The following is a 13707-nucleotide window of genomic DNA, read 5'->3' as shown; positions in this document are numbered from 1 at the left end:
CTGTGTCTCCTCAGTAGGGGGGGCGTGGTGTTGTTGTAGGGGTTTGTGTGGTTGTGGCCTTGCTTGTTTGATTGGTGTCGTCTTGGTGTGGGAGGGGGGGTGGTGTGTGGGTGTGTTCCTTTTCTGCTGTGGCAGACTCCTGGCCTCTGTCTGTGTTGCATGTGTGCACCTGTGGCTCTGGGTCCCACTGCTCATGGTTCTTTACTCCTTCTCTGAGATGCCTGTATGTACTCCATGCCGGTAAGGTACTTTACGGCCTTGAGGAGGCCGTAATTTACGTGTGCTCCTTACTTGGAATCAGCTGCGGTTTATGCCATGCCGTTAATTTCGCCATGGTGGGGCGCGCGTGCGACCCAAGAACGTAAATTACGGTGCCGTAATTTACGGTCTGTGGGGTTGGAATGGCATGGAGCGGAAAACCATGCCGGTAAATCATTACCGGCATGGTTTGGACCTTACCTCCATGCTCGGAATGACCCCCAATGAGTGATACACCATTTGTCTATTATTTATACATCTGTTTATAGTCTGTTTAGGCCTAAGAAGAAGAGGTTTACATCCTCGAAACGCGTCGCCAAATGAAAAACAGACTACTAGCAACACTTCTACAAATTATTCCTTCTTTGCAAGAATATTGTGATTGTTTTTGCCTTCAAAATTTTATTTTGTAACCTTAAACAAAATATACACATTTTTGTGTTTTTAAAAATTAGCTTTTGGTCTATTATTGTTATTTACAAACAGAATTAACCATTTCGAGTTTACAGTAGTTGGTTTAGCCAACACACAACAGTGTGCAGGGGACGGGAGGGTTTAAAGCTTGAGCCTTCTCTTTCTTGTGTTTTGTTATTTGTGGAGGTCTTGTGCCAGAATCTCAGTTCCTCCCCCACACCTTAATTTAAATTGACATTTGTTCTTGACTACTTTCATAAAATGTATACTAGATTAGGAGTGCACCGATTCATGTATTTCTTACATCTTCAGCATCTACACCACCGGTGAAGCCCTGCCGGATCTTCTCACCACTTTTCTTCCACACGACGAGAGGAGATCTTCAGCGAAAGAGCCTCCTTCCCTTGAGCTGGTGGGGTCAACCAGTTCACTAATCGCTTCCTCGGACCTGCCTTGGTCGAATCGACAGTGCCCAGCACTTGGAGACTGGATAGCCAGGCAGCTATCGACCCGGACCGCGATTAAAAGGAGCGTACCTTTTAAACTTCGTTTGGCAGCACCGCGGCTGGTTTCATCCCTGGGTAGTGCAGCGACTTGAACCTTCCTCCACGACAAGAGCCTCTCTTCCTCTGTTGGATCCCTCGACCTGCAGGAACTACCAGGAACAACCGCCACCGCAGGAGCCACTTCTTCACGTTTAAGGTACATTGTTCCGCCAGGCCGCCCTTTTTCTGTGGTAGCCCTAAAGGTGTTTTAAATCCTTTGACTACTTGTGGGGTCGGCCGCCCTCTCTCTTAAAATTTTCTTTCGCCTTGCATCTACCTCTTCAACAATTTTCTACTAAAGACTTGACTGCAGCTACAAGAACATTTTTGCTCCTAAGCTCCTGGTCCTGTACCACTGACTCTGGCTCAGGCCTATTGACTCTGGCTGATTTGTTAGATCTGCTCTCATTAGATTAGTTTTCAATGAGAAATGTGTGGATGCACCAAAATCTTCTAAACCCCTCTTCCTTCCTACTGTTTTAACTTGTGGGGTGCCATTTTGCTCAGTTTTCATTCACTTATCTTTTGGCTAAAGGGTTACTGTGCATTACTTGTTCACAAAACTTCAGGGAAGTGTTGCTAGGGGGTGTCTGAAGGTATTTCGGTTTAACTTGTGCTTTCCCTCCCTTTCGGTACATTGTTAGAGTGCCATTTGTAGTTGGTTTTCACTGTGCCATTTTGCTCAGTTTTCACTCTACCGCAAACGTATCTATCATTGAATAGGGAGTTGTATATGCTTTTCTTTTGACTAAACTTAACTTACTTTATTAACTGCGATCTATGTGTTGACTTAGAAGTGTATAAAATAAATATATATTCTCTTTTTAATACAAAACTTTGGTCAGTGTTTCCTTGCTCCATAGTACTGTACTACCTATTGTGTCAACCCTGAATACTGCTCATCTCCCTCTTGAGATAAGTCTGACTGCTCAGCCACAGCTACCAACTATATCTTTGTGGTACAGACTGATACCAAAGGGGATTTATTGCTCTCACCTGTATTCCTAATCTGGGGTAGTGCTCCCTAAGAGAACTGCCCTGGATTCTGCCTAACAACGACAGGTTTTCTTTGTGAAACCGAAACAAATACAAAAAAATCAATACTTTGGTTTGACCCCCCTCTGGTGTGTCACCCCTCCTGGAAGCATGGTGTCTCCCAGGGCTTGTGCTGTCAGTGACCATGTGACTAAACTAATTAAAGGAATGAGCTGATTCCCGCTAGACAGTCTTGGAACCAAGTGGCTCCTGCCTGCTGTGTCGTCCTTGCAGCGTGTGGCACCACGTAGCAGGCAGATGACCTACCCTGAAAGGCCATATACTGAGACAGCGCCCTTGCTGGGCAACGCTATCCCCCAGGTTGTACTGCCATAGCGGAGCCCCTGCCGGGCAACTCTGCCCAAAGATGCCAGCGCCCCTTCTGGGCAACTCCGGCCGTGTCACATGTTGGCCGGGGTGCCCCCAGGTCACGAAGGAGCCTGTGTGACCACGGGCTGACAGGGTGCCCCCCCGTCCTATGACGTTGGCTGGGTGCCCCCCGCACTGGTATCAAGTCTGTTGCTCCAGACCACTAATAGTGTCCCCAGCAGTCCGCTCTGCTGTGTGATCGCAGCAGACTCTGTCATCCGGGTGATCCCGACATAAGCAGGGTGATCCCTGCCTGTAATGCTGCTGCGTGATCGCAGCATATGTGTCTGCTGGGTGCCCCCAGCATTTTGGCTGTGTGCCCCCAGCCTTGGTCCGCCTGCCCTGCGTGACCGCAGCCCAGGACATAACATTGGTGTGAGGAGCGATGGCCCCCGTGCCCGGTATGAATGGTGGCGTGTTCACCGCAAGGAAATAAGGAGGAGCCCGCCCAACTGCCGTGGCTGTCTGGCACCTGTTAGCTTAGCCCTGCAAGGGGTCTGTGTGATGCTCTTGCCCTCCCCCTTAAGAGGTAAGGAGGGACGGTGCTGAGAAGGGGAAGCGGCGTCGGCCGCAAGAGAGGGAGCGTGATGGTGGCAGCAGCGCCACATTAAACAAAGTCATTTCCCACCGGAGATGGAGGGGAGGCGTGTATGCAGCATGCCAGAGTACAGGAAAGATCCTGGGCCGTCCGGCGTTAAAGATCCCATGTGCTCCGTGGTCAGAGTGTGCGGCAGCGCAATGGAAGCAGACTGCCGTGACATCTGAGCCCACAGCATGATCCCGGGCCCAGCAGCAGGGATTTGAAAGGTTTGGAGAAAGAAATTGGCCCTCCAAATATCTCAGGCTGCTGGGCAGTGAATTTCTTTTTTTTTTTAAACTTTTATTTATTGGCAGGAAGTTGAGACAGGTACAACAAGCATTACATTGCGCTACCAGGAGGAACAGCAATATATTGTCAACAAACTTTAACATCCATTGGAACATAGGACCATGAGAGAGGGTTAGATCAGCAGGACAGTAAGGTGTATAGAGCTCAGCGCCTATGGGGCTCCAGGCAGGTTAGATGAGGGGGTGGATGTCCACTCAACACTGTCCCTATTGTTCAGATAGGTGCAAAACTCAGTCCACACATTTCTGGGTCGAGACGACATGGGGAGGGAACCAATGTATTCCTCTTTGCACATTTGTATCCAAGTGAGGGATTTTAGCCACATTTCAAATGTCGGGGGGTGAGCGGCGCTTCCAGCATTGCAATATGCATTTTTTTGCCACTATGGCGCCTATGTTCAAGAATTTGGACATTTTTTTTTCCTCTTCCCCGGTCCACATTCCAAACAACGAAGCCAGTGGGTCGGGGTCCACCGGGGTCTCTATTATTTCTGATAGGGCTTATGTCACATTCGCCCAGAACGCGCCAATTGCATCGCAGGACCAGAACATATGGATGTGGTCAGCCCTCTCTGTTCTGCACTTTGGGCAGGTGTGGGCCTGAGTGCGTGCGAATTTTGCTACTCTGTGTGGCGTGTAATATAATCTATTTAAGAGTTTATACTGTATGCATCTGAACCTGGCATTGAGGGAGTCTTTGCGAGTATGCGCGCACATCTTATTCCACATCCCCTCCGAGATTTCCAAACCCAGCTCCCCCGCCCATTCCTCACGTGGTTTGTGGGGTATCTCTCCTGACCTCACCAACAGCATTTTGTATAGAGAGGATATTATGCCCCTGGCTCCCGGCGAGTTGGCAATGTATTGGATCCCAGCTGAGTCTGGGGGCTCGTCTGGATAGGTGGGCCACATCGCACGGACAGCCACCCTCAGCCTGAAGTATTGTAGCAATTCCAGTGGCGAGCCAGAGTGCTCGGGCCGCCATGTCTGAGGGGTGATAAATTTCCCGTTGGGGTATAGGTCTGTTAAGACTCGATAGCCCAAGTCTGACCAGTGTCGCAGGAGGTGTCTATCATGTGTGGGGGAGAGTCCAGGAAAATGCCAGATGGGAAGCCATTTATAGTATGGGCGGTGCTCCGGTCGTGACTGCAACAGTTTGTTCCATGCCTTGCTTGTGTCTTGATTGTGGTGGCGACCGGGTCAGCAGGGGTATCAGTTTGATATGCGTGGTGTAATATTAGGGACATGATATTATTCCCCTCTCCCGCCACCTTTTCAAGTTTCACGTGTGGGGGGGCTGTGGGTGCGTGTACCAATGTGTGGCATGTTGGGCCTATGCGCCATCCAATACAATGTTAAGTCAAGGGCCGCGAAGCCCCCCTTTTCATAGGGGTGGGTCATGTACTGCCACTTTTTGCGGACCGCGCCAGAGTGCCAGAGGAATTGAGCGCACACTGAGTGGAGCTTCATGAAGTATTCCCTCCCCGGCCATACTGGTACGTTGGCGAAGATGTAGAGGAGCTTGGGGACCGCTATCATTTTCATCAGGGATAATCTGCCCGCGAGAGATAGTGGGAAGCAGCGCCACAGTTCCATTTTTGATTCGATGAGCTGTGCCATGGCTGTGTAGTTATCCGCCAACAAGGAGGATTTGGATAACGACACTTGCACCCCCAGATACTTAATGCCACCAGGGGACCAGCGTCGGAAACTCACACGATGGTTGCTGCGTTGCCGCTGTGAGAGGAAATATCTCCGACTTAGAATAGTTGATGGTGAAACCTGAGTACGTGCCAATCTTGGTTATGGGCAGTGAATTTCTATGCGCCCTGTGCCGGAGTGAAATGGAAAATAAAGCGCTCCACGTCGGAGCAAAGAACAGACCCAATGATGGTGATTGGTTGGTCAAAAAAATGTAATGCATCCCAAGGAAAGTGTGTGGCCGGCCTCATTCAGTATACAGAGGCGGGCCCCACACCACTGACATGGACTGTCAAAAGAAAAAAAAGGGACAAATGGAAAGGTAGGGTTGCTGTTCTCATGACTGCTTGTGCGCCCTCCTAGGTCTGTGGCCCAGACACCCAGCCACCTGTGTCTCTCTGCCAGCCGCCCCTACGTGGAAAGGGGGAGTGTAAGGAGTGGCCTATAATCCTCCCACTGGTTGACCCTCACTGTATATGGACTAGGCCAATGTGGCCCGTGGTGCCCCCCAGGTGTGGCTTTAACGGAGCTTGAAAGGTGGTGTTTGACTGTCCTGAACTGATACTGGCAAAAGTATGAACTGGTTTCCCGCAACTCCATAAGTGCGTAAGATGGACTCAGTAGACATTCCCATGAAGGCTGGGATCCTGCAGAACCTGGACTTGCTTAAAATGGCCCAGTCAGTGGGCTATGTGAAGCTGTGACCATCCGTATTGTGGACATGCTTTATCTGGTGCTGTCATGTATCACCTACCAATAAGCAAAGGATACAGGTTCTGACCAGAAAAAGGATACAGAGGATGAGAGTAACTTCTGGATCCTTTGTCAACCGTACAATATCTTGAAAGTTGAGGAATCAAGTATAGACCTTCCAAATGATTGCACTCTCTGACTGAGACTCACAGGCAGAGAGAGAAATCACTGGGAAGGGCGTGGAGTCACAGTAGATCACCAACCTGTGAGAGAAACAATGAATCATGAATATGACTGTCCTTAGTAACTAATCTCCCCTCTATATAAAGAATAAGGCCACCACTAACCTGTGGACGTAGTAGGAGCAGTTCCGAATAACCACACAGGACAGTAATCCAAATATAAAACAACGAAAATGGAGGGAAGTTTAGTAAGGGAAATCTTATCCCGAACGGCATGAGGGTCACGCTAGGTACCGGGTTGGTGCACCACAGGAAAGCGTCCAAAAGTCTTGTGCACTAGGTTTTCTTGAAGCAAAAGTATTTATCAAAACTGAAACAATCCTGCCCTTGTAGGAATAAATGAAACAATCCAGTCTTGGTAGGAGATGAATGGAAACAATGCAGCCTTTTGGAAAGTAACTTAAACAATCTTGCCCTTTTAGGTTGGTATTGTAAGGAAAAGAAAAGGAAATAATTCTTACTTCATATAGTTAAGGAATTCAACGATATTCATTAAACTCCAGAAGATACCGTTGGAACGAAACACAGTCCACTTGGCGAGTGTAATCCAAAAACAGGTTGCGGCGTTGAATAACATGTGGATGCAACACGTTATGAATAAGCCGCTTCGTGTTGAAATGAACCAGAGACACTCAGCATGTTGTAGAATACCCCAGTCCAAATGAAAATGCTGTGTAGCGGTAGCTAGCAGATCCAAAAGCTACCACGTAACAGGAATGGCATTTGAAGACTGGAAAGCACGCGGCAGCTAGCAGAATCCCCAAAGGCTGCCGCATAGCAGAAAGCAGGTTCATAACTGAAATTGATGCGGCGGAACGGCGGGGTGCGAACTGCTCTGGAATTACAGAGCACAACAGACTAACGCACGGCTGGCCCACAAGTAGGATGGAAACCAGATAACAGAAACGGGAACCAGATCCGGCTTCAGATTAGATTCCCATATGAAACGCGATCAGAAGCAACGCGCGTAGCACCATGTTGCTTAAATGTAGCGTTACAGACTCACGTGATCAAAGTAATTCACGGGACCTTAACTGCGAGTGTAATGTGAACGCTGTTTTCCTGCCAATGAGTCAAACAGTCTCCAGCTCGAATAGTAGGGTGTTGCTGTTCTACAAGCTGTACGAGTCTTCTGAGAGGCAGAATATGTATTCGGAGAGGAGAGAGACCTAAAGACAGGTGCTCCATGATAACTTATCGTGACAGGTGCCAGGAGCTGCCACTGGTGTCTTTCAGTGGCTGTAGGTTTCACTCACCCAGGTTTATAAAGGGTCCTTTGATAATGTGTTGAAACCCCCAACATGCCACCAACCCTGACTGTCACCCTCAAATATGTGTACATACTAAACGCATGTTCTATGTGTGGAACTGTCAGATCATACATGTATGCAAGTGTTGTTTGCAGCTACAAACACAAGTGTTGCTGTTAGTGATTTAATTTGTTTTGATGTCCAGTGATGCTTGTCCTTTATTTGTTCCTTATGTAAAAGGAGGAGTGTGGCGCGTCACCCCTCTTGGGAGCATGGTATCTCCCAGGGCTCATGCTGTCAGTGACCATGTGACTAAACTAATAAAAGGAATGAGCGGATTCCCACTCGTCAGTCTTGGAACCAACTGACTCCTGCTTGCTGTTTCGTCCTTGCAGCACGTGGTTCTGTGTAGCAGGCAGATGGCCTACTCTGAAAGGCCATATACTGAGACAGCGCCCCTGCTGGGCACCGCTGTCCCCCTGGTTGGACTGCTGTACATACCTGCCTACATTTGAAAATAAAAAAAACCCGGAGATGTATGCACCGCCCATTTGCACATGGCTCCACCCACAGTTTTTGGCCACTTTGCTTTATGTTTTAGTCGCCCTTCAATTTAGGCCCACTAAAACATAAGGCAAACTGGCCAAAAAGAATGAAAGCATAAGCAAAATAAAGGCAGTAATACTGATTTTAATCCAGTGTCGGATTGAAAGCAGTATTTAGCGTTCACATTGAAGGGCGACTAAAACATGGCAAACTGGCCAAAAGGAATGACAGCTTAAGCAAAATAAAGGCAGTAATACTGCTTTCAATCCAATGTCATTAATGACACCGGATTGAAAACAGTATTCTACGTTTATTTTGCTCCAGTCTGCATTCTTTTTGCCAATTTGCTGTAAACGCTACATGGTCACTGCCCTGCAAGGATGAAAAAAAGAAATGAGTAAAAGCTGCCCACCAGCAACGGCTCATATAGTGGGCAGGGTGCAGCCAATCGGATGGAGTATTGGATGGGACCCTGAAACTGCATCGAAAACCCAGAGACTCCAGGGTCTTCCCTGGAGAAATGGCTAAAAACCTGAGGTCTGTGGGGAAAACCCAGAGGGTAGACAGGTAGGCTGCCGTAGCAGAGCCCCTGCCGGGCAACTCTGCCCGAAGATGTTGGCTCCCCTGCAGGGCAACTCCAGCCGTGTCACGTGCCCAGGCCATGAAGGAGCCCGTGTGACCACGGACGACAGGGTGCCCCTCCCTGCCCTATGATGTTGGCTGGTATCTGGTCTGGTGCGCCAGACAGCTAATGGTGCCCCCAGCGTTCCGCTCTGCTGAGTATTCGCAGCAGGCTCTGTCATCTGGGTGATCCCGACATAAACAGGGTGACCCCTGCCTGTAATCATGCTGCGTGATCGCAGCCTATGTGTCTGATGGGTGCCCCCAGCATGTCAGCTGTGAGCTCCCAGCCTTGCCTTGGTCCCCCTGGCCTGACATAACTCCCCCGACCCTCAAAATGAAGCACTGGAACGAGGAAGAGAGACATGGAGATGAAAAGAGGCGTCAAATCATTACGGCCCGGCTTGAGATCACTGGTTTGCGAATTTAAGAATAGGAACGTGCCCATGCCTTCTTTCATGTGTTCTAGGAGGACCCTCAACTGGGCTGACCAAAAATACAGGGTGCGGGGAGGGGGACAGGTTCAATGGTCAGTTTATAAAGTTTGTGGTGTATCCGAGCTGTCTCAGATGTCAGTGTTACTGTTTTCTATAAATGGCAATAAAACCAAAGTTAAAAAAAAATAATTACTAAGCGCTAAATAAAGCTACCTTTGAGAAGTTGTCACCAATAAAAAACAAAACAAAAAAAAAGAAGAATAGGAACATGGATCACACAGCGTGGTGTTTTGCCTGACTTTAACAGGGACGCTGCTGTGGCGCGCATGGGCAGGATACCTAGACTGCCCATTCCACGAGAGTTCCCAACCCCTTCTTCATGCGTTGTTAACTTAACGGGGAATTCTCTGGTTATACGAGGTGTTGAGATCCGCCCGTTCACCTACAGCACTGCGGCAACAAAAGACCGCGTGCTTTTCTATGCAAACACCGTCAACGCAGTACTACACTCCATGATGTGTGGACTGGAGCGCATTCAGCGAAAGCCTAGCGCCCTCGTCATCCATCCAGGCTCTACCGACCCAAGATGGCCACCGGAAGTTAATGGCAAGAAGTTGTTTGCTTCAGCAGGGAGCCTCGGAGAGTGTTTTGAGACAGGGGGGCGGGGAGGAGCTGAGGAAGGGAGGGCGGGCTGGCGCGAGACTGCGCGTGCCGCGCCTGGAGAGGGTGCGCGAGGCGGCGCGTGCCGAGCCCAGAGAGAGCGAGGACGCACGAGCTGGGGACATGCACTTCTCTATCCCCGAGACCGAGGCCCGCAGCGGGGAGGGCGGGGCTGCCTACGTGGTGAGTGGCTGCACACCCCCCATTCCTTTCTGCTAGTGAGAACTGCCTGTATCCCCTATAAACTTCTGTCCTGCTGGTGTGCCTCCCCCTATTTAATGTGCAACATTCTCATTTGCCTATGTTGCCCTGTCTAGTTCTACCCCCTAAAGGTTGCACATTATTTTGCTTGGGCACTGATTTGTTTGTTGGTGTCCCTTTCCTCCCAAGACCTGTCATTTCACTGGGTGCCTGCCATTCCTGGGGTCTCGTCTGTGTCCCTCAAATGGCACAGATCGTCTGCCTTTTTAAAACGTAACAACCTTCAAAATCACAATTATGCAATTCAGTAGTGGGCATGCCACAGTCTCCTGGCAAGAAAACCTATCTTCTGACAATTCTCTATGTAACTGTATTGGGTACCCTCGTTGCGAGAAAAGTGAATTTATAATTAGTCCAGCTACTGAGAAATGTTGGGTTTACTGTCTTAGTATTACATATAAGCGAAGCTGAGTTTGTTACCGAATTCATCAATTGATATGTTATTTATTTACTCCCCTCCTTATTAAGTCAGCAATCACTGCAACATGTAGTTTCTGATGGAGGGGAGAGGGTGGGGGATGGACGTTGGTTGACAAACCGTATGGCCGCGCTTATCCAAGTTAATAATTGTATTCTTGTTGTTTTTGTGTATTTTGTGCTGCTAAATGCAGAGATGAGTAACGCTCAACCCAGTGGAGTAACTTTTCTGAAAATGTTGGGGGTGGGGGGGCATGACATCTGAAGGAAAGCTACCCCAGCCAAATGAATGGGGACAAAATGGTGTGCCATGGAGGTCGGGGGGGGGGGGCAAATAACCCCCCACCCTAAAACTACGTCAGTGGCTCAACCATGTTAATGTGACAAGATTTTGAAGTTGGAAAGGTTCACCCCTGTCCATGCGCTCCAAAGAATTGACACTTAAGCAGATTTTTGGCAATAAAGCGCAGGACAACAATTGGAAATTGTTATTCTTTATTGCCAACAAAGGAGACAATAATAATCCATATTTTGATATAAAATATTTGCAAGTCACTAACAATCTCACTGCAAACTTTGTCAGTGGCTGTGAAAATCATTTGAACCAGTTTGGTTTATGGGATTAAATAAACCAAACACTGAACCTTTATGTTCTCCCTATATCTCAATTCTTTGGCATGCACACGAACCTTTCCAACTTCAAACCGCTGTAATATGTATTTTGTAAGCATATCACTCGCATGTGAATAAAGGTTATACAAATCCTGCATGCAACTTTTTTTCAGTGCTTGAATTTACGACAAAACGGGATGCAGGGAGGGTGGTGATGAATGAGACCAAGGACAAAGTATATCACACGTTGGGTTACTCGGATACTTACTGTTTTAGTAATGCAAACCTTTTTGTTGTGGTTTTGCTAAACTTGACCATTTAATAAAAATGCAGTGGCGGCTGGTTTATGGCTGCGCCTAATATGTGGGAGCGATGGAGCACTGCGAAGGAGCCTGAACCAAACAAGTGGTGTTCGTAGGGATTCTCTCTCCTCTTTGTCCCTCAGAGAATTTTCTTTATATTATGGGTTAAAATGGTGCTGTTTACAGCACTCTATGTGCAAAATTGTGTACAAAGCCACAAGTTAACAATACAAAATAAACCAGTGGCACATACAAAATAAACCAGTGAGGAAGATACCAGTCCCCAACAGTGCACAGGACCATTTTCATGAACATATGCCAGTTTAGAAAATGCTAGCTGCACACATACGTGTCCATTCAGGCTTCACCAATACATGACAGCATTACCATATACGGGCTCTCACCAGCAGAAGAATGCCATGCTACATAAAGAAATCCTATTCAGACTGGCTACACCAAGTGTACATCATGTTTGCTTTTACCATTGATGCAAAGTACAAAGTTGCCATGACCCCAAAGAATATATGAGCAGACTGCAGCCACCAATGTAAGCCAGTCTAGCCCCATAATGCATGTTTGCTTTATCCTTGAGGTCAAGTAAAACGTAACAAATGCCATTCCACAATAAGAAGTAAATGAGCGCTGTCACCATCGGCCAGTCCAGAACACTTATGTTTGCTTTAGCCTTGATGCCTAGTAAAAAATGACATGCCACAGTAAGGAAGTAAATGCAGATTGGTATTCATGTAGGCCAGTCTAGCCACATAAAAAGTTGCTTATATTTACATTACCCTTTATGCACAACAACATTGCATCAAGCAAAAAAGTGAATGACATGCCCCCACCACTTAAGGGCCCCGCTGAGCAAGCCTGCTTTACTTCGGTGTGGGGTGTGACACACACAGGCACACATACTTTAATCCGCACATTCACACGTCAATCAAACAGCTCCTTGCATGCACACATTCATAAAAAGAAACCCACTAATATCCACACGCACTTACATACGCTTACCATACTTGCACGTAGCCTCCACATGCGCCTTCATGGAGGACCAGTGGGCCCTCTTCTCCACATTGTGAACCGGCTGACTGACGGTGCAATAATGGGAGGTGGTGCGAAATAAATGCATAGTGGGGGCTCACCCCTGGACAGGGGCAGACCGCAAAGTTCCCCATGCATATAAAGCGTATGGGGGGGACAGAGCTGCCTGCTGCTTTGCTTGGGTTGGGATAGGGAGGGGCTACACCCAGGCTAAGGGGTGGTTGGTGCCCCTGCCATAGAGACAGTCTGCTACTCTATAATTGGCTGTTCAGAAAGGCAGTAATTTTGCACAGTGGCGTGTTCACTAAGAGAATCGGTCATCTTTTTGCTGCCATGATTCTGCAAGCCTTATTGTGGCATCATGGGTGGGCAATGGGGGTGTGATGGGTCTGTACATCGGAATTGGGTGATAACTGAAGGGCAGGCCTGGATTGGACAGAAAGATTGGTCAAAACAAGTGCCAGGGGTGTCTCCAGTGAATGGACACCACCAAGAGCAAAAAATGCTGCAGCAGTAACGTGATAATTGCACTTTTCAACGGGCTCAAAATTAAGCGACCCCCAGGGATATAAAAACATCACAGTGCAAATTTGAGGAGTGACCGTCTGTCCATGTCAGTCTTGATTTGAGAGACACTAGCTTGCTGAAATGGAGTTTCACTATAACCAAGACATCAGCTATTGTACCTTGCCCTCCATTACTCCGGACACCATTTTTATTTGCGAGTGCGGAAGAGGCGTTTTTGACAGGACCAAAATATTTTTGACTTGGTTCAATTGATCCTGAAACTGGATTTCCGAATACATATTAATTTTCTCCATCAAACAGCCAAGCTGATGGAGGATGTTTAGCATAGAGGCAACACTACGTTCCCACCACAGCTTATCCCTTGCAATAATGAACTAGGGTAGGGGGGATACAAAAGGAACCCTTGCCTCCTTTATAACAGAGCAGTTCCAGTGACATTACCTCATTGAGGGTAGAGATGAATGTGGTAAAGTACAATGCAGGGATCGAAATTGGTGGGTACTGTTAGCTCCTGCTTTTAGCTTAGGCAAGTCTGGATATTGTCGGGACAGTCTCCTAATTACCTCAAACCAAAGTGGGCCCACCACCTGAGGAATGAGGGCACATTTTGTACGTAAAGCAAGTTTATTGTACAATCGTCCGGGGCGCCGGCACCAACTCAATTCTCATTAAACCACATTCTTAATGGTGAAAATTGGTGTAAGGCTGTGAGCCCCATCTAAAGGTTCTCGTGCCTGGAATATAAAACCAAGAATGAGACACCTTCACAGAATAAGATCGTCAAATAGATATATTAATTAGCATCAAACGAGCTAAGAGAGGCATCAAACGAGCTAAGAGAGGCAATAACTTATGTTTCACTAGTGATCTCTGACTTAAAATAT

At 47.8% G+C, this 13707-nt stretch overlaps 1 protein-coding gene across 1 annotated transcript in view; it reads left to right on the top strand.

The window, feature by feature from the left end:
* The first annotated feature begins 9632 nt into the window (after positions 1 to 9632).
* SNX17 (sorting nexin 17) overlaps positions 9633 to 13707 on the top strand; it is a 335778-nt gene continuing 331703 nt past the window's right edge. Inside the window, exon 1 of the mRNA XM_069605478.1 lies at positions 9633 to 9842. Coding sequence (XP_069461579.1) covers positions 9783 to 9842 — 60 coding nt within the window. The 5' untranslated portion in view covers positions 9633 to 9782. The remainder of the gene's footprint in view (positions 9843 to 13707) is intronic.

This window comes from Ambystoma mexicanum, chromosome 4p (genome assembly GCF_040938575.1).
Source record: "Ambystoma mexicanum isolate Mex_15411 chromosome 4p, UKY_AmexF1_1, whole genome shotgun sequence".
Lineage (NCBI taxonomy): Eukaryota > Metazoa > Chordata > Amphibia > Caudata > Ambystomatidae > Ambystoma > Ambystoma mexicanum.
Note: the sequence above shows the minus strand (reverse complement) of the source record. Positions and strands in the feature narration are given on the sequence as shown.